This window comes from Pararge aegeria, chromosome 17 (genome assembly GCF_905163445.1).
Source record: "Pararge aegeria chromosome 17, ilParAegt1.1, whole genome shotgun sequence".
Lineage (NCBI taxonomy): Eukaryota > Metazoa > Arthropoda > Insecta > Lepidoptera > Nymphalidae > Pararge > Pararge aegeria.
The window spans coordinates 6,925,514-6,952,459 of record NC_053196.1 but is presented as its reverse complement, the minus strand read 5'-3'; the positions used below and the strand labels follow the sequence as shown (position 1 = coordinate 6,952,459).

Here is a 26,946-nt window from a genome sequence, read left to right as displayed (position 1 = left end):
GTAAGATTATAAAAAAATATAAATTGTAGAGAAATGGGTTTATATACGAATATATATTAATATTTTACGTGAAAACCCCGTTGTGGGTGCACTTTTTTCATTATTTGAAAAAATATTGATAAATATTTTAGGTATTAATTAAAATTATGAATCATTGAATTAATTAGTCAAATTAAAAAATAGTTATAATAGAAAAATATACACAAAAGTACATACATATTTCAAAGCATATTAGATAAGTAATAGTATTATAATGGCTCCTTGAAGACGCCTAATTATCTAGCATGTTTAGTATCCGTTAGGCAATACGGCAATCTATTGCAGAGGTTTATAACTTCAACTGTGAAGGAATTTTCATACGCTAGCGAAAGAATAGCAGGAAGATGTAATCTGTCTTATTCTAAAGTTGCAATATAGATGAACATTGCTACCCAGCAGGATGAACTACTCTGAAGATACCTCCTATAAAATCAAGTACAGCAGAGAAAGAACGTAGAGTGAAGAACGTATAATCAAGTTTTTCTTACCTGTCTTATGCTGGAAACAATATTTTCGTTACTTTTTATTGTAAAGTATTTTTTGAACATATTTTATTTTTCATATTTGCACTATTAATAAACTTATTAATTGCTTTATTATTAAGTTTATTATTAAGGTATATTTTATTAATTTTAAATCAATAAAAACATATTCACGCAAAGAATTAATCAATTATTAAGTTAGTACAAATTGGCTATAAAAATTATACTGTACGCTCTTTCCCGCCCGTACTTCATTTTATACTTCACTCCCTTTTTATTTGGCACTTACTATATATGCTTTACCTGAGCTTACATTGCTATAAGTAACATGACGTTAAGCTAAACATATAGACAGTTAGTAAACAATATAGGTACTTATAGCTATTTAATTAATACATTTCATTATTGCTTGCTATACATGTAGGAAGCAATGGCGGCTGCGAACGCCAGTGGGAGGGAAACAGATACAGATCCAGCCCCATTGCATTTGTCCTTGTCGCACACGCTGCAGTACTTGCTTTGTTTGCTGATGTCCTGAGCTTTCTTCAGAGCCTCACAAGTGGCCGGCTGGCTGCTGGGGTTCACGTCCAAGCAAGTACGAATCGTTGTTCCGGATTCTGAAACAAGTCATGTCATTCATCATTGTCTGCTTTTTTCACAGTTTGTATGTGACGTACTGTACGATGTCGTGTAGAAACCAATTAGGGGCATGGTTTTAGACTTACGACTTCATCATCTCTTGCCTACCAGCAGGTGAGGTTTGAGAGTGAGTTGTAGTCAAGGGCGAACTTGTAAAAGATATAAAGAAAAAGCTGGGCACATGTCTCCTATGTTATACAACGTGTAAGATAAAAGACCGCCACGCCATAGTACCTACGCTACGCGAAGCGTACCTAATAAAATGACAGGAGTCACATGATTTTAATTTTTCATGTTATGTATATCTGATTTCTTTAATTGAAAACTATGGCAGTGGTTTACTCAAAAACGATTAGGTTTTCCGGTTTCACAGATAAGTCTCAGAGAATAATGCGAAATTACAAAAGTCTAAAGCGTGTTGGATTAGTAATTGAAAATCATTATGACAAATGATATTTATATTGCTTAAATTAAGTTATGCATTAATGAATGAATACGTATGCTTGCACACAGCGGCGTGCACTTCATACATGCACAAAAACACTGCATACCCTAAAATTAATATATATATCGTATAGCGGGAGGGTATTTGTCGTTTTATGCCATTTTCCTGCCGTATGCATACCCTGGTAAGAAACCAAGTGCACGCCACTTCTTGCACACCACAAAAAGTACAAAATAAAGAAAAGTATAACAAAACAACGTTAAATACAATTGGGCGAAAATAATGTTAAAAATACTAACGCATAATTATTTTGTGGCATTGTCTTGGTGCGCCGGGTACGGAATCCAGAAGCTCAGCTGGCAGGATCTGGCTCAAAAAACCGCGATTGAAGTTCACAGAATCCTGACTCTTGCAATCCTGAAATCAAAAATGAAAAGGCATGAATCGTCATCATTATCATTATCAACCCCTTCAAGACAACAGTGAATAGGCATTTTAGATAAGCATGCTCAAACCTAGAGTATATCATTATTCTCTGTGGCCGTCTCCACATTACCAAAAACTAGATGGTGCAACAAGATCCTGCAGTGCGCTAGCGAAGTTCTAACAAATAAAGGCCATATATACAACTTCCAAGGACGAATGGTTGTACCTTGGTCCCGAAGCATAAACACCCGCTCGGAGAAAGATCTTCCTATTGTTACGGTCTACTATATTTCCCGTACACTCTCCATCAGACCTGTAGGATGATTACCTCATGGCTTGCGTCTGTTTCAAATCTTGCAATCTTTGCTGTCTAACGTCACTTTTGATTTATTTTGTATGCAAATGTGACGTTAGACACAAAATTACGCCTGTCGGAAGCCTAGATATAGGAGACGTTATCACCCTGCCGATAATTGTTAAGGTCCGTATTATTGCTTAGAACAGGACAGCAAGCTTAGAACAGGTTCTAAAGTATTGATATTTAGATGCGTGGGGACCTCAACTTAGTTTTATGTTAACACAGGCCTTAGACAACGTATTCCCGGTTGCATTGCAAACAATGCATAAGGTGTGAAATGGGGGAGGTAAGTACCTAATGTTATTTTGGTACCAGAAAGATTAAAATAATGTTTAGGTTATAATTTAAACTTATTAGAGCTTTTAGAACTTTCAAAATAGCTATAGGAGCATTGCCACCACTTTCCCAAGGCCAAGGCTGGTACTGAAAATTCCAGGACATAAAAAGTAATAGCCCATTACCATAGAGTTCTTGGCCATATCAATTTTACGGATCTCGTGATTTTTAGTCGAACCTGCTAATTGGAACGTGGAAGTTAGGAAATACCTAAAGAAGATTAAAATTGACTTACCATTAAAAGACTTTCGTTAGGCGTGAAGGGGTCCTTGCATTTAGGATCCGACTGCGAGTTGCATTGGTAGCATCTCATACAGGATCCTGAAATCAATACGAGCATTATTATTACACCAGACTTAGTTTGTTGTGGTTGTTGTTGTTCTTCTTAGACCAGGCACGTTTGAAACTCACGTAGCATTAGTTTTAAGTTTACGAATATGATTATCGCCATCATCTCAGTAGCATTTACACGTTTTTCATGTCATGTACATCTGCTAAACCAACTTTAAACAAGTATAGAAAAGGGAGGCGATTCTTTTTATGTAACGAAGCCTTTAATTTCAGCAAAAGTACGACATTTTTTTGATATAGTGGAAACTTTTGAACAGGGCAGTGCATAGGGCAGTTTTTCAAAATTAGTCATCATGTATATTGTATAAACCACTCCAGTATGGGAACTTTAGTCTTCTTACTCCTTAACAATAAGGTTGACAATCCAGATGCACTTAGCAAATGCTCGTTAGAAGAAGAAGAAGAAATACTTTATTGCACACAAACATCAAAATATACATAAAATAAAGAAAAAGCAAAAGAACAAGAATTGTAGGCATGCAAGGCGGCCTTATTGCTGCAAGCAATCTCTTACAGGCAACCTCTCGAAGAAGGAAAAGACTTACATAAACAAAGATATAAAAAAAATATATATAAATACTTTATATATATAATTATATAATGAAAGAAGAAAAATACAAATAATACACATTAATTACGATATTTGTTCAAATTACTTCACTCAAAGACAGATAGTAGTCTTTAAGACGACACTTAAATATGGGAAGGGATGATGATTTAACTTTTACGGATGTCAGCAGGCACTTTTAAGGCTGTTCTGCTTTGGAATAATTTGTATTCCAAAGCACAACAGCCTATGATATACAGCGTCCTGCAGTAAGCGTGGCGACTGCAAGCCACGCTTGCACTGCAGGTGAATTAAGAATGGTTTTTTTATGCACGAAAATCTATTTAAAAAATGCCATATTAGAAACCATCCTATCCTGTTTCTAATCTGCCAGGCTTTTCTCAACTGTACAATTTTTTGTTATGTGAGATTTATTAGTCAATTTCCTACGTTCTTTCCGTATTCGGTACTTGAACATGTCAAACAGGTCACGCTAGACAGTCGTTTTCTTAATACGTTTTATAACATAGTTTGCCATAATTTATCAAACTGTTTCTTATAGCTTAAAAATATGTATATTAGCAAGAATATCAAAACTATTATTTTCTCGTACGTATTTTTCATTCTCCGCGTGTTCAGTATTAGAAAGAGTTTGTTTTGTTTTGAATTCCGTTGCGGAATCTAGAACAGATGCTGTACGAAATATGTTTTATTTATAGAACGGCGTGTTATTTGAGCATGCAAATAAACTACAAAAATATTTTAAGACTGAAACATTAATCTATACTTATAATAAAACTGTAACTGGAAGATTTCTGTACATTTAATATATTTTGAATATTTTAACCGGGGGCTGCTTCTTAATCGATACTGAGTCCAAAACTGATTTTTATTTAATTTTTCTCTGTCTGTCTGTCTGTCTGTCTGTCTGTCCGGGCATCACGTAAAAACTACTGAAGAGATTTAAATAAAATTTGGCATAGTGGTAGCTGGTATTCCGGGTCAACATATAGGATACTATTTATCCCGATAAATAATAAGTTTACTCCGGGAAATGGGATGAAAATTTTTATCAATTTTACTTCATAGCTCGTTAAATATGAACCGATTTTAATAACTCTTTTTTTATTTGAAAGTGAAATTTATTCATTCATTAAAATTAGACGGTACCAAGCATGTACTGTTTAATTTTAATGGAGATCTGATTAATATTGTCGGAGATAAAGGACATAACTCTTCACAGATAACAGCAAGTTGCACGGCATATAGGACAGCGATCGAATGCATGCGTACCATCCTACTAATATTATAAATGCGGAAGAAATAAAATAATGTAAATATTAAGCTTGATTATATACCTGCAAATTAATTTTAAAATTATTCAAATTGAACCTATCGCATAGAAGTTTCGCGGCAACGAAGGGTCGTGAATATATATAGTTTGGAAATAAAACTAGACTTTGTAGGTAGCGCTGCAATTAAGTTTCTAGGTTTTTTTTTAATATATTAAAACGATTTGCTACAGACGAAGTTGCACGGGTCAGCTAGTATAACATATGTCTGTCAGTTACTGGCTCCCTACAAATAATGTCGTTGCAAGAATATGTTTGCACAGAGACCGAATTTTTCGTATTTGTGTTACTACTTAAGACTTAAGATTTTAAGTGTCGTCATCATCATCACCATATCAACCCAATAACGGCCCACTACCGTAGTCTACCACGCTAGACAAATGCAGTTTGGTCCACGCGCCTTTGAGAACATAACGGAGAGCTACAGGTTTCCTCAAGTTCTTGACGATCTATTTGACGGCCGAGTGGCGCAGTGGGCAGCAACCCTGCTTTCTGAGTCCAAAGTCGTGGGTTCGATTCCCACAACTGGAAAATGTTTGTGTGATGAACATGAATTGTTTTCAGTGTCTGGGTGTTTATCTGTATATTATAAGTATTTATGTGTATTATATTCATAAAAAAATATTCATCAGCTATCTTAGTACCCATAACACAAGCTACGCTTACTTTGGGGCTAGATGGCGATGTGTGTATTGTCGTAGTATATTTATTTATTTATTTATTTCTAAAACTTTTTTTTTACTAATGTTGCAGTCTAAGATAGTAGCCAGCTTATCTATTATAATAGACCCACAAAATTAAGAAAAATACAGAAGAAAGAAGCCCTCATTCCGGCCATTATTTCATGCAGTGCATTGTGTCCAAAAAAAGTGAAAACACCCTACGCGCTTCTCACTTCTATCCCGCGAAATGTTGTTAGCTCAAAATTTTTTTTTCAATTTTTTGTTAAACGTTAAGAACATTAGAGGTGAAATAATAACTGTCAACTGCTAAATGGTATGAGTGACTAACCGCCTGTCCGAGATATACTACTAAAGTGGAGAGAAATTTGATGCTTTAATATTAATCGTGTAGACGATTTCTGTATATTCTCAATTAAGTGAATAAACCACACATTATCGGTTTCTACTCGGCATCGTACCGGAATCACTTCGCTGTATGTCTTTGCTGTAAAAGGTGGTAAAAGGCTTTATGGATTTGGATGAAATTTCTTGCGTTTATTTCCATGGTTTTCAGGGTGGTTTGTAAATACAATTAGGTAGGTAGATGACGCTACTGTCGGTAGAAATACCGACAGTAGCGTCATCACCAAATTTGATTAAAATATCATATTTAGCGCTGCTTTTCAGGACAGGACGACGCGTGCTCTATGAAACGCTATTATTCTATAGAAATATATAGAAATTCATTATTTCGCGTTGTGTGACCTCGCCAACGCCCATCTATTTTAAGACTCTTTCCTTTCCACATCCCATAATTTATATGTGGGACACAAACAAAGTGCTTCAGTAGAAATATGAGTTCAGGAAAGGGAAAGGGAGTTCGCAATCTCTGTGTCATAAATCGCCGTTTGGAATTGGGTCTTCAAAACAAGTATAACCTAACCTAACGATTTTCATAGAATATACCTAATGGAATAGAATAAATTTTTATTGCTCTCAGTAAGCGAACGGAAAACCAATTTTAATGCAGTAAAAGTTAAACAGTAACTGGAACTTTCTGGCGCGCTGAATGCTTTTATATCAATGAGTTACTTTTTAACCGACTCCAAATAGGAGGCGGTTATCAATTCGGATGTATGTTCGTGCGTAATTTATAGATGGATTTAGATACATAATTTTTTTCGTTGTAAAGGGGTAGATTCCGAATTGGTCCCATATAAATTTCATAGAAATAGATTTAATCTCGAGTTTCGGAGAAACAATGGAACTTTACATAAGATGACAGTAAATCACCCGAAATTGCATTGCTATCGCATACATAAAATTGTTTTTATATGTAGGTATCATCATCATCAGCCTACTACTGGTCTACTACAGGGCATGGGTCTCCCTCCCATAATGAGAAGGGGTTAAGGCCTAAGTCCACAGGTACTATAACACAGAATTAAGAACATACAGAAACCGTGCACACGACTAATGTTGAAGCATCAAAACCACTCCACTTTAGTAGTGTTTCTCGAACAGATGGTAAGTCACTCCATACCATTTAGCAGTCGACAGTAATTATTTTACCTGTAATGTTCTAAACCTTTATTATGAAATGGGAATTTGGATACGTTTGCGAGCTAACAACATTCCGCGGGTGGGAAGTGAGACGCGCGTAGGGTGTTTTCAATTTTTTTTGGACGCAATGCACCCGCATGAAATAATGGCCTAAATTTTCTGTATTTTTTTCTTAATTTTGTGGGTCTATTTTAAAAGATAAGCCGGCTACCATCTTAGACTGTATCATTACTTACGACCACGGTGAGATTATAGTCAAGGGCCTTTTAGGCAAATTATAGTTTTAAAAAAACAGTGACTTTGTGGTTATCTTAATGGAAAAATATGTTTTAGAAATAGATTGTCAAGAACTTGAGGAAACCTGTAGCGTAGTGCGTTCTCACTGTGTTTGGACACAATGCACTGCATGCAATAATGTTGAAAGGTTTCTGTATGCTCTTAATTCTATGTACTATAAATAATAATAAGGAAAAAATACACTAGTATAAAATACCTGCAAATACGATGTCATACTTGTTATTTTGCAGACCTACATATCTAAAAGAACTATTATGTATTTAAATACTATCCAGTCCGTCTGTTTTAACCTTAAACAGATTTTTATTGTCGAACGTTTGAAATAAAATACATAGGTACAAAGAAACTGCCCGCCTACCGGCATTCTGGTGAGTTTAAGCTAAATATTCCTAATTGCGCTGCCAGAGGGCGAGGCTTTTGCCCTACATATGCCTTCATGAATGTCCTATATCTTTTAAATATGTAAGTCATTTCACTCAAAAAGAGCGCTGATGTTGCTGCAAGGAGATTCTGTTTTTGTAAATACGAATAAACATCTTAAGGTTACAATTATAAAAGATTAGTATATAATAGTAAAAATTATGAGAGAATAGATAATTGAAAATTTGTTGTGAACCTAGGTAAAGCCAATACCTATTGGGCCTATTTAAATTTGATATAGTCCTAATAGAGATTTTTTTACATACAACTAAAAACATTTATCACATGGGTACCGACAACACAACTCGAAAGAAATATTGTTTTAATAGTATATTTATGTAAACATTAGAGAAAATATCTAAATTATTTTTACGAGCATAGCTTTTTAAGAAATCAGTAAAAGGCTCGGTGTTATTCGAAAAGGTTTTATAATTAGTCATACACAATAAATGTTTTGAAAGATATATGTATATTTCTTTTTATTGTTATTTATCAGTTAGATAATCAATCATCTTTTCTCTAACCCTGACTAACTGACAGCGAACACACGTAAACTTCTGGAGGCATGAACAATAAGAATTTTCGCCAACCAGTACCAGCATGTAAAGCAGTTTTTAGAAACGATAGTAGTCAGTAGTGAACAACCACGCAAAAACTGCAATTTCCCAGCTTTTGTGCAGTTTTATTGCAGCTAAGGCACTAATTTTCTAATTGGTCACTGCGTAGATCGACCTTGAGCGGACTTTTTACGTGACACCTATTACTTATAACTTCTATTGCCACACATACCAACAGCAGAGGTTAGGTGTGCTCTGTCACCGATGACATCAGCGGACCTTTTATATATTTAGTTCATGATCAACCGCCTCACCTTGGACAAGTTTGTAAACATGGCTACATACTTGTAGCTATTACCGATGGAATAGTTTCAAACTACTTTTTTTTGCGTTAAGGATCAAATCTGTATCTGTTTATAGGGTCATCTACATTCCCTGTAAGTAAAAACAGAACTCCTATCCTGTTTTACAAAGAATTCCAAATCAAATCAAATCAAAAATAGACTATATTGTATACCACATATAAAACAAACAATTTGAAATAAACAAACGCCACACCCTTCGTTCAATATAAACATTATTCTACTTGTCCAGCTCTTTCTTCAACAAATTGTATACCCAGTGGAAAAACATGTAATATCTACGCCATTTTGTGGCAGCAGCCATCTTGTAGGTACCAATTTTCTTCAAACATGGCTAAGGACACTACCGTCTAATTCATCTTTCAAACAAAAAAAAACAAAAATCAGAATTAAGCGAGCAAATTTTGTACTGAGGCCGTCGGGGAAGAAATAATTAATGTCTTGTCTATAAAGCGGTATGCTTTCCTTTTGTGAAGACCGGGTTCGATCCCCAGCACGGACTGACTTTTCGGAGATATGTGCGTTTTTAATTAGAGCAATTTAAATATCACTTGCTTTAACGCTGACGGAAAACATGGTTAGGAAACCTGCATGAATGAGAATTCTAAAGAATGTTGTAACGGTGTGTGAAGTCTACCGACTTGGCCAGCGTGCTAGACTACGGCCTAAACCGTTCTCGTTCTAAGAGGAGACCCGCAGGGTGATTACGTATCTCGCAACAGGCTAGCGACAGGCGTAAATCTTGCAATCACTGCTGTCAAACGTCACTTTAGTTTATTTATTGTATGGAAAAGTGACGTTTGACAGCAGTGATTACAAGATATACGCTTGTCGCGAGATACGTAATCACCCTACCGTGCCCTGTAGTGGGCCGGTAATGGGCTGATGATTATGATGATGATGAAGATGATGATGATACTGTCTTGTAATTAGCAACTAGGGACCACCATCAACATCATCAATCAATCAATCAATCAAATCTTCATTCAATTTAGGCTATAGTTACAGCACTTATGAACGTCATAATTTTTTGTTTTATAAACATTAATGTAAAAAAAAAAACTACAATGATCAATAATTAAAATAAAGTAAAGCTTATGTTACAGCCTTAAAATATATAATAGACTAGCTGTTGCCCGCGACTTCTTCTGCGTTTGATTTTGTTTTTTGATGTGGCGTTCAATTTAGTTGTAGTTCTAAAAAAAATTAAAGTATTCAGTGTGTAATTGAGGGGTTTGCTGCCGTCCGTTGAGGAATTATGTCCTCTATCTCCAACCACATTCAGATCTACACTAAGTTTGGGCAAAATTAAACACATGTTATAACCTCTATAGTACAAAAATAATTATTTAAATCGGTTATAATTTGTCCGAGTTATTGGAGGTTATATAGATTATATATATGGAGGTTTCAAATCGTCAAAAACTTTCATCCTCCATCCTTAAGGAACCGAGCTTAATGTCGGGATAAAAAGTATCCTATATTACTTCTAACTCGTCCAAGAAAATGTGTACAAAGTTTCATGAGGATCGGTTTAGTAGTTTTTGCGTGAAAGCATAACAAACAAACTTACATTGACATTTATAATATTAGTAGCGATAGGGATGTTTAATAAAATTTAGTTCTAAAGCATTAATTAATTATTGGTTGTATTATAATTATTGTTATATCACCTCTCCCCTCTATATTCGTATTATAATAGCATACACTTTAAATAACAACCACATTTCATCCCAAGGCAACATTAAGCTTAACTTATGAGGCAACAGACTGCTTTTGTACGTTTTTTTCTTCACTATTTGGCGGCTCCCCAAATTTAGCACATTAACATCATTGCTCTAATGTCCCGTAATACAAGTTTTATTTTTCTGCGTAATTTATTTGCGTTTTTTATATAATGTCGCTTTTAGTATTAATTTTTACTTCCATACTAATATTACAAAGAGGAAAGTTGTTTTTGCTTTTTTCTTCGTATCCAATAAGCTCCAGAAGTCGTCCTCGATAAAAGAAATCTTAACAATAGTTCTAATATTTTGGTATCCATTTTTATCTAACTATTTATTCGAAAAAAGTGTCTCAATCGAAACGATTTCATGTTTAAGCCGAAAATATACCAGAAATAGGTCACTAATTTTGCAATAGGCATGGACGACGTTACTCAATTGTTGTTAAAAACGAACGAACGACGTATAGGTCGTGTCACGTAAAAAGAGTCACCCTTTATATTGATTTATTAAAATTACATACGAATTACCAATGTGCTTTTCCTATTATTCTTGTGAACAGGAATAATTAAATATATTTCAACGGAAGTTTAATGTTTATATTTATTTTAGAGTTTAAACTACGACAGTTTGTGCAACTAATTTAGTTTAGTTAGTATGGATGTTAATGTGAGTTAATCCGTTATCTAATATATATAAATCTCTTGTTACGATGTTTGTCCGCGATGGACTCCTAAACTACTTAACCGATTTTAAATTATAATGGCACACCGTGAGCAGTCTGTTCCAACTTAAGAGATAGGATAGTTTAGATTTTTAATTATAGTCGCAATTTTATTTTATTGCAAATTATTTTTCTATAATTAATTGACAGTCACATGTTATATATATATAATACTACTATACTAATTTAAGGCTAAGCGATACTGAATGCTTTAAAAACAAAATCAAACGCAGACGAAGTCGCGGGCAACAGCTAGTTTTTATATAAAACTGACTGATGAACGTCGCGTTTGTTTTCGTTTTTTTTTTTAAATCCCGCTATAACTATTTGTTTTTCTGGTAATACTTTCTACGTATTCCCTTGTCTGCTTCGCCCAAGATCTGTTTAGGAATAAAGCCTTGAATTGACAACAAAAGCTATTGAATTTTAAATCCCCCTGAAACGCTAACCTACTGCTAATCCTTGATAATTTTTTTTTATGCATAAGCCATAATAAATTATATGCCAATTTTAATCGAGCTTTATGCAGTGGTTGAGCTGGTCATAGATAACAAACACATTTTCGTATTATATTAAGTATGGTTTCATTAACTAAAGTAATCGCATTTGCCACTACGCAGTCTGATCCTCAGTGGATTTTGACGTGACAACGTCTTATAATTCGATGGAGCCGGCTGCACGCACGAAAAAACATGACGTATGCGGCGTTACCTCGCTCTGAGGCGTTCCACCCAAGGCTTGAAGTGCAAGCGAAAGCGCGGAACGAGCGACAAAGAGGCACAGTCGGCCTCCGCGTTCGACATTTGTCTTAAGTCACTTGAGTGAGCGATGCGTCCGCGTGGACAGCTTCTATACAATAATACATTTACATGTTTCTGGCAAGGATGAAATGCAGTGAAAAGTGAATGTGGTGTCAATTGTTTATGGCAACGATAATATCTATCAAACAAATAAAATTAAAATTTTCTTTTGAAAAATGCAACCATTCCATCAGTATTTTCTTACGACATTGTCACGTTCAACTATCGTCAGTAAGCCTACTTTACAGACAACCATTTTTTTTACATGACGCGACCTCTACCTTCTCGTATGTTCGCACCAATTTTCTAATTGGACAATAAGCATTGCTTAGAGCTAATGTCCTCTTAGTAACAATTGAGCTTCTTTGTTCTATTTGTTGACTCTTGACACATAGTCACCTCATTGAAGAAATCTAAATTGGGCCTTGTTAATTTTTATTTAATCACCCAACTCATAAAACGTATGACGCTATGCGTAACTCTGTGAGGTAGGTAGAGTAAATTAGTTTTTCAATATAAGAGTTACTTGTGTTACAAGGTACTCATTATTAAATCATAACGTAATTTATCATTAAATTCAAGTTTGATGAGTGGTCAGCAGTGGCGTGCTCTTCATACATGCGGAAAAGCATTGCCTACCCAAATTTTTTGATATAACTTGTATAGTATTAGGTTTTTTTCCATTTTATGCCATCTTCCTGCATTTTGCATACCCTGGTGAAAAGCTATATGCACGCCACTGGTTGGTAGGAAGACAACATGTTTGTGTTTTGGAAACCTATCTGGCAAAGTCGTGAGCACTGTGTTTTGTGAGTTGGAGATCTATGGTTCGATGCACGGCAAAGGCAAGTTGGGAACCATGCCATCCATCCTACCAAGATGTACCTTCATATGATTTAGCGCTTGTAATTGAGTTAGTGTAAAGCCAACTAGGGTTTTAGGTTTAACAACTAACATATTCCTTAACAGGTTAGCCCGCTACCATCTTAGACAGCGTCATCGGTTACCACCAGGTGACATTGCAGTCAAGGGCTAACTTGTAGTGAAAAAAAAGAGGAACGAGTCTTGAAGCTCAAGAACGAAACAGAACAGTACAATAATATAAAAATTCAAAATTTATTTATTTCAAGTAGGCTTACTCTATATGCATATTGAAATGTCAGTCTGTCTATTTGTTGTGAGTATACCACCGGTTCAGAAGGCAGATTTAACCGAAGAAGCCGGCAAGAAACTCAGCAGTCGCTCTTTTCATTTACCTACATTTTAACATTTGTATTTTATATTGAATTACAATCACTAAGTTTTTTTAATCCACTGCAATTAGGTAAACTCGTGACCGCGATCACACCTTATGGTAAGTTATGAAGTCTAAGATGGTAGCGGGCTAACCTGCTGGAAACATCGCAGTTATAGAAAATAAAAAAATACAAATGATTACTTTTCACACCTTTGAGTACATAATTTTAAAAGACACTCACATTAGATTTTACATTTGATTTCAGATTTTAGTTTTTCATGTTTATTAGTTTCATAATTTTGATTTTGTTTATTGTTTACCTTTCATTTTTACTTTAATTTTTTTTATTTTCATTTCATGATAGCCTTCATAAGTTTATGTTAATGTAAAAAATATCATTCGTTTGTTTGTATATTATATTTTATGTTATTGTCCTTTTTTATGATTATTTTGTTATTGTTTAGTCGCGAGGATTCAGTGACGACGAAGATAATGGGGCTGGCTGAAAACCAGTGCTGCGCTTTTTAGTAGTCAGCTATACTGAGCCAGCTCATTTGTCACCCATTTATTTTATACTTTAACAAACTTACGACACAAATGTAACATTTTACACAAATGGAGGAGAAATTACTCACTTGGAGGTTCGTCTTGGTAGGGTGGTAACTACCACGAACGAAGGCTACCACTATAGAAGATACAGAAATTATAAACCTTTGTGTGCATATATAAATATAACGGCCGAAAATATAATATACCGTTATATTTTCATAACTTAATAATAGAAAACAAATTGACAGAGAGCTGTCCAAAATAGAAACTAATTGAGAAACGTTACATTTCAAGGACTCACTGGACGTATTTACTGGTATGGTGTGTAACTAATTAACGTGTTTCAAATGAAAACAATTGGCATGGTGGTGTGATTCCTATCTGTATATTAACTACGTAGTATATATACTTGTAATACGGTAACTGTCCATTTCTGTACATATTCTTAACGTCATATATATATATTTCTTGTGTGCGTGTGTATGTCACTGAACTCCTCCTAAACGGCTGGACTGATTTGAATGAATTTTTTGGTATGCGTTTGGGCGGCACCCTGGATGTTTTAGATTCACAAATCAGCCCGATAGATGGCGCTGGGGTCCGCTAGTAATGTATAAATATTTAAAAAATAGTGCAATCTCGGGCACTTAGTTCTACTAATCAAGCTCTTTTATTTGATATCTTAGACTGATTTTCATCAAACATAGCTAAGAAAAATTACACACACATCCGCACACACACATACATCCGCTGACACACACAGACACGTCAAACTTATAACATATATGCGTCGTGGGTTTAAACTAATAAACAGCAACAATTGCAGGGAAACCCAGGAACACATCCTGCAAAGTGCCGCTCTATGCACACATCAACTTGAGGCGTAGAGGTTAAGCCCTTAAAACCTGAATTAAACAGCTGCCTTCCTGATGGAATACTTGGTGTAATACCGGAAAGTACGGTGGAGGATGGAGGAGGTTTTTAGTCCGCAGGTCACTTCATTATTATAGGTGAAGTCGGGCATGCCAGTTACTGGTATCCATGGGAATTTTCCTCCTCCATATATACTCGTATATAAAACGCACAAACAACAACGCAAACGCACGCCCTTAAGACCGGGATACAACAATAATTTCTGCAGCTAATGAGCATTAGCGGCGAAAATAAGAGGCGGTATTGCTTCCCCGGATTGCTTCCGAGCTCTGTCACAGAAAGCTTTACTACTACTCATCATACCAGGCCTTTTCATAGAACTAAGTTCTATTTGCACTCGTTTACAGTGCAAGCCATAGCGCTGTGGAATGCGCTCCCAATCGACATAAGGCAGTCTAAGTCACTTTGTATTTTCAAGAAAGCTGTCAAAAACCACTATAGTTTACATTGAAGACGACTTGTAATAGTATTCACTGTTGTTAATGTATTTATGATATGTTATAGTATATATTAGTTTATTAATATATATATTTTTTAATATTTAATATATTATGTATTATTTTATTTGTGTAATCTAGTTTAGTATTAGCATGTAGTTATTAGCATGTATTTTTTATTTTGTTTTAATATGCACAACCTGCAGTATGTTATCCTTTTGTTTTCCTTATCCTAAGGATGCCTGGAAGAGATCGCTACAAAGCGATAAGGCCGCCTTTGTATACTTCTTCTGTCTGTGTTTTCTTTTATTCTTCTTCTGTATTTTTATTTGTGTGCAAATAAAGAGTATAAATAAATAAATACTATCTTGATACGGAATCCTAAAACTGCGTACGTTTTGTATGCAGTCGTTCGGTTAGTGGGGCTTTGGACTGCAGCCAAAAACCGAAATAGAGTTAGTAGTTATGCGTGCACTTCCTATATTTAACGTTAATTTGCACTTTTCCGTTTTTCCAATCTCATTTTGTATCGGCTTCATCAAATTCAAAATTAAAAAAATGTTTTATTCATGTAGACCTTATCACAGGCACTTACGAAGCGTTCATACATTTAACATGTTACACTAATGTTAGTGATGGTGATAACTGCGTTCGTTAACTTAACTTAGTTACGTTAAGCAACGCAGTTCAATCATCCTAATCAGATTTTGATTTTGATTTATTAATCAGTTGCTTTTATGCAGATACATATATATATATATATATATATAAAAGATTACATGACTACGCGGTGCGGCGGGGCATTGCAATTGAGTTATCAAAGTTATTTTTATTAGTAATTAAATCTAAATTATCATCATCATCATCATATCAACCCATAACCGGCCCAATACAGAGCACGGGTCTCCCCCCACAATGAGAAGGGGTCACGCCGTTGTCCACCACGCTGGCCTAGTGAACTCCACACACCTTTGAAAACATTATGTAGAACGCTCAGGCGTGCAGGTTTCCTAACGATGTTTTCCTTCACCGTTGAAGCAAGTGATATTATAATTACTTAAAACGCACATAACTTAGAAAAGTTAGAGGTGCGTGCTAGGGTTCGGACTCGGCCCACCCGAAAGGGAAGTCGAGCCCAATGCGCTATCAGCGCTTTAATCTAAATTATTGTCCTATCAAATTAATACAATAAATTGATATAGGTATAAAACATTAAAATGTGTCAACATAAAAAGATAAAAAAATTCAAAGCGTACATTATTCAAGCTCTTTAATTTGATAGCCATTTTGAGGGAGTTATGATTTTTTTATCAAACATAGCTAGCTAAACCCCCCCCCCCCCCTTCCTTTCAAACAAAAAAAATAGCAAAATCGGTTCAACACACACACACACACACACACACACACATACCAATCAAACATATAACAACCATTTTTGCCTCGGGGTTCAACCCTTCTCTTCCCTACAACCCCTGGATTGTGGATTTGTGTACACCAGAACCTTACCTTTATGTCCTTTGGTGGTTGGCCTGGTAGAGATTGCTTTTAAACGATAAGGCCGCCTATTGTGCTTTTACCCTGTTTCAATTGTGTTTTTTATTGCTTTGTGAATGGTGTACAATAAAGTGTATTTTGATTTATATTTTTTGAACCCGGGTTGTAATAGTGTAATTTGTGGCTATAAGTTAACTTTTGACTGCAATCTCACCTGGTGGCAATCATTCAATCTAAGAAAGCAGCGGGCTAACCCGTTAGAGAGTTTGGCAGTTATAATGAACCCGTATTTACCTCTAATCGGTTTCTATGCGACTTCGGAACGCTGAGCATATCGTCGGTATCGGTGGAATTGTAACTAGCCACAGCCGAAGCCTTTCACCAGACCAGAGAAAATTCAGAAAATATAAATTCCCGAATTGTCCATGCTGGGAATCGAACCCGGGTAATTTCTGTATCTTGGACTTTATTTAGTTAGCTGTTGCGTTCCCGTGGATATAACGCTATGCATCTAAAATAGGATATACGGGTACAATCTCGTATCGAACTTAGGTTTATAAAACCATAGATAATAGCTGGAAACCATCTCGGCACGTCAGCTTTTATTCAATTTGTCAAATTGCATAAAATAAACATACATTTACATACTACATCCCGATACTCAATCTTCTATTGTAAGCCTAATTTGGAAGATAAGTTTGTCATAACCTCAATTTAAACCATGAATACGTTTCTTATGATACACACATAAAGTACGAGTATCTTGTTTAAACCCAGACTTTGCTTAGTTTAATTAAATCTTATTGTATAAAATTTTCACATAATTTATTTTATTTATTTTTATTTGGTAACCGATCTACAAAATTATATAACGAAATAATTAAAAACTAAACAAAATAAAAAAAAACGTTAATAAGATATTAATATTAAATATACAAAAAGTTACAAAGTTAAAAAGTTTTAAATAAGCAAGTAACTATTGAGTTAACATTTTCTTAGTCGATGAATTTAAAATCTACACTTTTTTCGGTCGTGAAACCTTTTAGTTTATTTATAAAAGAGCACGGATTAAATACTAGAGAAAAATGGGTACTCTTTTTCAAAAAATTAAGCTATTATTATAGCTCAAATCGAAACATTATATTGTAAAGAGCAAACGCAGTCACCAGGCCTATATCCATTTGGAGTGAACATAACGCTAGCGCGATCTAAAACCATACAGCTCCATCTGTCGCGCCAACACGAAAACTGTAGTTAGGGTGGCTTGGATAATAAAGGGTTCTTTTATGAATAGCCCCTACTTTTTCGATCACGCATTCTTATAAATAAGTGCTTCGAGTAATATTTAAACATTAACCAGATACTACGCCGTTGATTGTAAAAATGTCTAAAAGAATAAGTTTTTAGCCATGACATAACTGTTTTTAAGGTGATAAAATATTTTGCTTGTGAAAAAACTAGTTTATTTATAAAGTTCGTTACTTCAGGGATGTGCGATTTATAATTATAAATAGTTTTACACGTAATTGCCCAGCATTATTTTTTAAAGCAATCAAAACAATTTCAGAAAAAGGAAAATTTAGTTATCAGTAATTGTTAAATCGCATTCACTTTCAATGGTTTATAAAACCAACCGATGGGCATTATTATAGTCACTGAAACCTTTTAAATATTGGAAAGAAGCAGTTGTTACTTTGCGGAGTTCCATATAATAATTCCATAGAAAAAATTAAGCTTAATTTGCTACACTCCGCGAAAAGCAGGAGAATCTGTATGGTGTAATTTATAATTTCTTCAATCCTTTTCTCCAAACCAAACAGATCTGAAACCTTTTAGTATATTTATAAAAGAGCACGGATTAAATACTAGAAAAAAATGGGTACTCTTTTTCAAAAAATTAAGCTATTATTATTACTCAAATCGAAACATTATATTGTAAATAGCAAAGAAAGTTACCGCGCCTATATCCATTTGGAGTGAACATAACGCTAGCGCGATCTAAAACCATACAGTTCCATCGGTGGCGCCATCACAGGCTATTAGGGTGCCTTGAATTCTAAAGCGCTCTTCAATTCAATAGCCCCTACTACAAGTCTTTAACCCACGTTCACCCTACTAATAAATAATTCGACGAAAAAATATGGAAGTGACGGTATGACCGTAACATTATTATTTTTCTAGACAGATGTATGATTTTAATATCAATGCTCTTCGTGCGTTTGATACATTTGTAGGTATTGGTAGGTTTGTTACCTGTCTTTTAATGTAAACAATAAAAATTAAAAAAAAAAAAAAGATTTGTTCATGTAGACCTTATAACAGGCACTTATGAAGCGTTGGTAAATTTAACATGTTAACACTAATTTTTGGTGATGATGATAACTGCATTCGTTAACTATATTAATATTTTTATAACGCTTCGGTTGAACATAATATGTTTAAAAAAGACAAAACGATAATTAGTTACGTACGTACACTATAAAAACTTGTTTATCTTTAAGCACTACTACTTTATACTCAAAGTATATGAATGTTATTATACAAATGTTATCTTTATCAACATTATAAGCCAGGTGAGAAAAAATTTACTTTAGTAATGCGCAGTCACAAAAAATAAGTATTATTGCAAAATAAAAATGTGTCACTTTTTAATTATTCCTACCTATCCCTATCCCTCCAAACTCCTAAATCCTCCCTCACAGAATGTGATATCGCAGATTCCAACTACATTTGTCATTCCCATTATACTGATTTGTATGAAAGCCCAAGCATATCTACTGCTATCAACTTTCTTGATACATGCTGTCCCAAGCCTGGACAGTACAGACTTGCCTCAAGGCAAGGTAAGATCTTCGCTTCAATCTCTCCACAACTCTGATTATTATTTTTTGTTATACAAATACATTATTAAAATTATAGTTTCTGTTCACGATTTGTAAAATAAGTGGCTCTTTTCAAAGTTATATGATTATGTGCGTATAGACGAATACGGATTTGTCCACTAAGGAAGGGGTTTATTTAAATCTGAAGGAATGAAAAGAAGATACATAGTAACATATAAAATCTTGGAAATAGAAGTTACTCGTATATGTCGGTATTTGAATTAAGATTTATAAAATTGGCAGTTATTATTTCAAATTGATAATTCAAAACTGTATTGGAAAGACCTATGAAAAGCTACGAGAAATGAATAGTTTTACAAAAACATAGGATCTCTTTAAGCTTTATATTATATATATTACAAAACAAGCTTTGTATTTTGTAAATAGTTGAGACAGGGAGTACGGAAAAAAATAAGGTAAAGCAGAAATGTCGCTTGCAACCGCAAATATTAAAAAAAACTATAATTGAACAAAGTCATTGTCATCGCTAGAAAACTATATTCCGCTTTGCATTGTGACTGAGCTTCCAATCATTTACAAACAACTTTTTTGTACAATTGTAATAATAGCTTTTTCCAATAGATCAGAAGAATGCTAAAGCTCAATGCAGTCGCTCCATTATGGGTCACGGTAAATTATATCGGCATTCTCAAGTCATAAACTCAAACTAACTCGAAGTAAGTTAACACGGCCCCCAACTCGCATTGGAGCAGCTTGGTGGGTCTATGCTTAAAAACCTTCTCTCCTATGACATACAAGACCTGTATGCAGCAGTGGAGCGGATGACTAAGCCTCAGGGTCTTTGAAGAAACTCTGGTCGAAGTCGTTCATTTCTTACAACTAAAACTTTGTTCTTTAAACATTACCTAAAAAAATACATAGCTCAAAACAGTCTATTTTCGGCCATGGTAAACTATAGTCAGTGTTCTCAACACCGAACTAAATTCGAACTAAAACTCAATGACATTGCGTAGAGTATACATCTTCTTCATAGAAATTTATATAGTTGTTCTTAAATCTAAATTTTTACTAACTTATTTTTAATTAACAGTCACTCACTACGTGCCGAGCTAAACTATCGGCAGAATTCTTAAGTTACATTAAAATAGCTACATTCTAACTACAACGCGTAGAGTCTATACTTCTTTGAAGAAACTTTAGACGTAGTAGTTTTTAAAACTAAAAATTTTTGAGTATGCAGTTGAAATATTACCTATTTCCAATAGAGCCAGAAGAACGGCAAAGCTCAACGCAGTCACTCCACTTCGGGCCATGTCAACTATCGGCAGGATTCTTAAGTATGCGAGCGAACTCTCACGGTGTATAATAGAGACTGAGACGCCGACCCTCTCGCCGACCCAGCGTCGCCGACGACGGACGCATTTACACGGAACGTGGGGTGAATCAGCTATGTGAAAAGTCCGGATAATCCTGCTTTTTATTTCAGCACAAATTTTCATTTCATTTTCGTCTAGTCATTCAAGGGCTGGCCACTAAAATATTCGTAAGCTGAAAAAGCGCCAGCGTCTTGGGTTGTGGGTACCTTGCCAATGACCATTTAGGATGGTGTTTATTATAGATAGCTAGATAGAAGCATAGCACCAGAGCGGTGCTATGCAGTGCACTGTCGCAAGGTAGAAACCTTATTGTAAAATGTTGATGATGGAAAAGAGCAATTGCCTTTTTGTCAATATTTATATTAGTATACAATTGGTTTTTATATTATTATTATAATTATAACAAAACTGTAACAAGTATGAAAAATTTTGTACATTGAAGATATTTTGATAAACTTTTTTGGGGTTCTATAAACGATAGTGCAATCAAAATTGTATTTTTCTTTTGTTTGTGTTTCTATCTTGGCCGCGCATCACGCAGAAACAACTGAATGATTTCAAATGGAACTTGGCATCATTTCACTTCATACTACTAGGTAGAATAGAGGGTACTTTTTATACCAAAATTCAGTTGTATTAACCGATTTTAATAATTCTTTTTGTAATGGATAAGATGTAGTTTCAGATTAATTCTTTCTGCCTATTAATACGTTTGTAGAGAGATGAAAGAACTCCTCAGTGGACAGCAGCAAATCCCTTACTTCATGGCTTAACGATACTGAAAGTAACAAGTGTTGCCACATTTATGAGGACTGGATTGAATAAAAATGTAAAAAAAAAAATCGTGGTTAACGCATAAGTACGAACTAACAATGAGATTTTAATTATTCCTTTAACGATTGATAGTGATAGAGTGATTTCTTTGATAGTGATAGGAGGTGAGACAAATGAATACTAACTGCTCTTTTAAACTTCCACAGTCGGCACCCATCCATTTGCTGACGAGGGTCAACGTTACTTACCCAGCACTATCGACTAATATTAGGCGCTGAGTTAAGCCACACAATGTTTGCAGTCATTTTTTAATGGTAATTAAAAGTTTTTTGTGATTAGCAATGTTTGTAAGAATAAAGATCGGGTCTTTTGACCGCACATTTTAACGATCGCGATATTAAAAAAAGTATAAATATAAATATACTACGACAATACACACATCGCCACCTAGCCCCAAAGTAAGCGTAGCTTGTGTTATGGGTATTAAGATGACTGATGAATATCTTTATGAATAATATACATAAATAATTAGAATAAACATATAAACACCCAGACACTGGCAAACATTCATGCTCATCACAAAAACATTTTCCAGTTATGGGAATCGAACCCACGGCCTTAGGCTCAGAAAGCAAGGTCGCTGCAAACTGCGCCAATCGGCCGTCAAATCGGTATATTCTAGCAACGTGCGAATGCGAATGTTTTGTATGGTTATGATCATTGGACATTTTTTTTTTGTAAATGATGGGACTTCATATTACCACAAGATGATGGCCAACTATTTATCATAAGAAGATACTAGATTAGCTTTTTCCAAAACTAGGTCATTCCGAATCCTTCTTAACTCGTGGTAACACTTTTTTGTCTTCACTGGCGATAATAAATACCACAACGTAGAAAAGTTTTTGAATATGTAGCCTAACCCGAATATTTGTCGTACATTTTCAACACAATTTGGTTCAGTTATTGTTTGGAAAACAAAATAACATCATTACCAACATAAATGTGGCAGTTGAATTAATTCAAGGCGAAAATAAAATGTGTTTGTAGTCTATAAATGTTTATAAAATTTAAATAGATGGGAATATCTTCTATACTCCTACATACGTACTATTATAACATTTTGTATATTTTCAATAATTATCAGCAGTTTTCTGCGTTGGATAAGTTGTTTTAAATAATACATCGGCTAAAGTTTTAAATTATCGTGGTCAAACGATAGATAGGCCATTATTTTTATTAAATTGCGTTCTTAGTAGTATACCATTCAACACCACGAGTCGCTTGGTTCGTGCCTTTATTTTCCCTATATTCGTGTAAGGAGGTGACTTGGACCATCAAGACAAGAGAAAGGCCCATGAAAGACGCGTTCGAGGTGTGATACTGGAGGCGCATGATCAGAATAACCTGGACAGACAAGCGCACAAATGTGTCTATCCTGGCGCAGCTAGTTCGACTTACCTCTATATGTTACTAACGTTTGCTCTCTTATTTCGGGCACATAATGCGGCGGGGGAGTTATAACATAGTTATAATTTTTTATAGTTATAGTTACGGGCAACACTGAAGGCAAAAGACCTAGAGGCCGGTCCCCAACGAGATGGGCAGACAGTTAAATAAATCAAATTCGTGCCATTTCTTTCAAATCGCCGAAATGGCCTCCAACAGAAGCCGATGGAGTTTAACAACTCGAAGTTGATATCTCGCGAAGACCACGATCTTCAGTGATTAAGGAAAGACCAGAAAATGACATGTACTCGTACTTAGTAACAATGCAATAAAAATACATAATAAGTGTTTAACTCTTACTCATATTTAAATATGTTTTAGTATATATTAGTTTATTATTTTTTATATTTATTATTATTAGTATTTTGTGTGTGTAATCTTGATAAGTATTAGTGTGTAATTGTTCGTAAGAATGTATATAATAATACTACACCCCCAATCGGTTTCCCTTGGTTTTCCTAATCCTAAGGTTGCCTGGAAGAGATCGCTACTAAGCGATAAGGCCGCCTTTTGTATCCTACTTTTTAAGTTTATTATTTTTGAGTACTTCTTTTTCCTATTTGTGGTGTATAAATAAATAAATAATTATTTTCTTGAAAATCAAATCCTAATTATTACTTTTATCCTAAATATTTGCCTGAATATAATGAGGATTAGACACCCGGGTGTACAGGCGATCCTTTTAAACTTATTAAACTTATATTACGGAATTCTAAATGACAAGTAGCTTTACAATTGTTTTCCCTTGGAGGGATTGTATTTCAAAATTCAAAAAAGTGTATTTATTTCAAGTAATAAATAATAAATAATAATAATAAATATACTACGACAATACACACACCGCCATCTAGTCCCAAGAAAGCGTAGCTTGTGTTATGGGTACTAAGATAACTGATGAATATTTTTATGAATAGTATACATAAATACTTATTATATACATATAAACACCCAGACAGTGAAAAACATTCATGTTCATCACACAAACATTTTCCAGTTGTGGGAATCAAACCCACGGCCTTGGACTTAGAAAGCAGGGTCGCTGCCCACTGCGCCAATCGGCCGTCGAAAAAGAAAGTAGGCCTGATGTAAACACTTTTAAAACGTCAAGTCTGTCTATTTGTAGTGACTCTACCTCGAGTTCGGAAAACAGATTCTACCGAGAAGAAGTCGGCAAGAAACTCAGCAGTTGCTATTTTCCAACATCAACTATTTACATTTTGACATTCATTTTTCATTCATTCAAAATCTTGTGAGAGATGAAAGCGGAGCCGGATGCTTCCAAGCAACCTTGTCATTAAGAAATTCATCAATTGTATTGTAGCCTCGCTGTAATAAATGTGTTTTAACATATTCTTTAAACTTATGCATTGGTAGGTCCAAAATTTTAGACCACCTTCCCCTAAATCTGTTTATGTGAACTCGAAAACCAGTTGGTGCCAAACTTGCTCAGCAGCTTGAAGTGATGACCCTAGAATGAATGATTAATCGATTTCATTTTATTTGAGGAATTTAAGAAACATCCTATTGGGGCCCGTTATCAGTTGGTTACTTAATAAAAATTGGAAAACCTCAGAAATTCATACTAATATTATAAATGCGAAAGTGTTTGTTTGTTTGTCCCTACCTTGCGCCCTAACTAAGCAACCAATCGATTTGATTTTTGACATAGAGTTAATTGAAAAGACCTGGGCAACATAGGCTTTTATGCTAGGAAAACAAACAATTCCCATGGGATTGGTAAAATATTACTAACGCGGTTAAAGGACTCGGACAACTAGTCATAAATAATTTAAAAATCGGGCAATCATTGACCGTCCAGCGATCCGCACTGGGCCAGCGTGGTGGACTACGGCCTTAACCTCTTCTCATCGTGGGAGGAGACCCGCGCCCTGTAGTGGGCCAGTAATGAGTGGACATCATAAACGTAACGTATAAGCGAACATAGAACCTCGTTGCTTTTTCGAGTCAGACGGTAGTAGGTTGCATTACGTCACTTATCTTTATGGTGTACTTTGACTTTTCATAAGTCTGGTTATGAAAAGGTTTAAATGAGAAAAGGTTATATATATCTGACACAAACCGTAAAAAGTAATGAGAAAATTCAAAGTAGGTATACGTTCCATTGATATAGGTCGTAGTTATACAAAAAATGCGTACGTATACAAAAAATTAAGGACAAATGACATCACTAGGAATTGTATACCTTCCGTTGACCTTGAATATAACAAAGTCACGTAGACATCTTGTGTGTTTATCGTGGCATCGACTTGCTGGACGTAGATCAAAGTTAAGGAGAAGATTATTTATTCAACTTAGTCTATTTTTCGACAGTTTCAAGACGTTCATCCGTACAAATTGTGTCTGTTTAATTGTTATTTTCTTTGTTATCTATGCAAGGTTGAAGGGCACGCCGGCCAAGACTTTACACGCCCTTGAGAACATTATGGAGAACTTTAGGCATGCTGGCCTCATCACAATGTTTTTCTTTAACGTCAAAGCAAGCGCTATTAAATTGCTTGAATTAAAAAAACGCACATAACTCCGAAAATCGAGCTCGATCCCACGAAAACCTGAAGCCTAAGCTATATCGAAGAATATTACCGCTTTTTAGACAGTCAGACAACAAACATTTTGAAGACGAATGTTTGAGTCAAAATTGTTGGATTAACCTGTCTGGACTGCTAACGTAGGTTTTTGTAGAGCTTTCCATCTCATTCAGTTTTCTTCTTCATTCGTACTACTCTTCGTACGGGAGCAAATAAAGAATAACCACTTAATTGCGCCAGAACATAAAAGAATACAGATAACACGAAAATATACATACTAAATAAACATTTAGGGATGTAAAGGTGGCCTTATTGCTTACTGGCAAACTTTGTATGAAATAAAATCGCTCGCTGCTGCAATGCGATGGTGGTAATAAATTTGCGAATGCGATGATGAAAATTAAAAATAATGAATCGTTGGAAAAACACAGTACCAAGAATTACGTATTGAGTACTTACTCACATTTGTATTGACTTTACTCGCTATTGTTATATTTTTTCTACATTAATTATATACTACATCTCTCATGAATCATGGCGTAGGTATGTACAAGTTTCTATTGTATTTACTTAATATAGTACGACTTAGTTTTTTGGATCTAAGAATTCTACTCAAGGCTTAAAAACAATCGTTTTAACCGACTTCAAAACAGGAGGTTCTCAATTCGGTTGTATTGTTTTTCACCGTTTGTTACAGAACGTTGTCATTTAGTAACCGATTTGGAAACATTTTTGTTTGTTTGAGACAGTATAGTTCCCACATAGGCCCATTTTCATCAGATTTCATTGAGGGAACTCTTCAAATATGTAAAAAAATGCAAAAAGTATGTACCTACGTTGTTTACCTACCGTTAGCTTTTAAATAGTATCTAGCAAAAAAAATCCTAGTTATTATTACATTTAACTTGTCACCGACTTAAAATTGTTGTAGAAAATATTTATTTCTTTCTTTTTATTACCTGCACTCATTACCGACGTCGGTTATTTTTTTTGACAATGTTTTTATTACTATTGTTAAAAAATATTCTTGATGCAGCAATAAAGTGCTTTTCTTAAAGATGCCTTGAGGGCATTGAAGTTATTTATTCGCGGACAGGAGACATGGTCGCCGGATAGGCTTTTCACGCCTTATAAGAAAAGGATTGTGGAGTGGCTGTCTACACA

At 34.9% G+C, this 26,946-nt stretch overlaps 1 protein-coding gene across 1 annotated transcript; it reads right to left on the bottom strand.

Annotated features, from left to right (window-relative positions):
* Positions 1–879: 879 nt before the first annotated feature.
* On the bottom strand, positions 880–20,930 carry LOC120631183. The gene is made up of 4 exons (XM_039900654.1): positions 20,830–20,930; positions 2,961–3,046; positions 1,905–2,022; positions 880–1,138 (listed from the first exon to the last, which is right to left on the bottom strand). The coding sequence occupies exons 1-4, from the start codon at positions 20,888–20,890 to the stop codon at positions 924–926; spliced, it is 480 nt and encodes a 159-aa protein (XP_039756588.1). The 5' UTR covers positions 20,891–20,930; the 3' UTR covers positions 880–923.
* Positions 20,931–26,946: the final 6,016 nt, after the last annotated feature.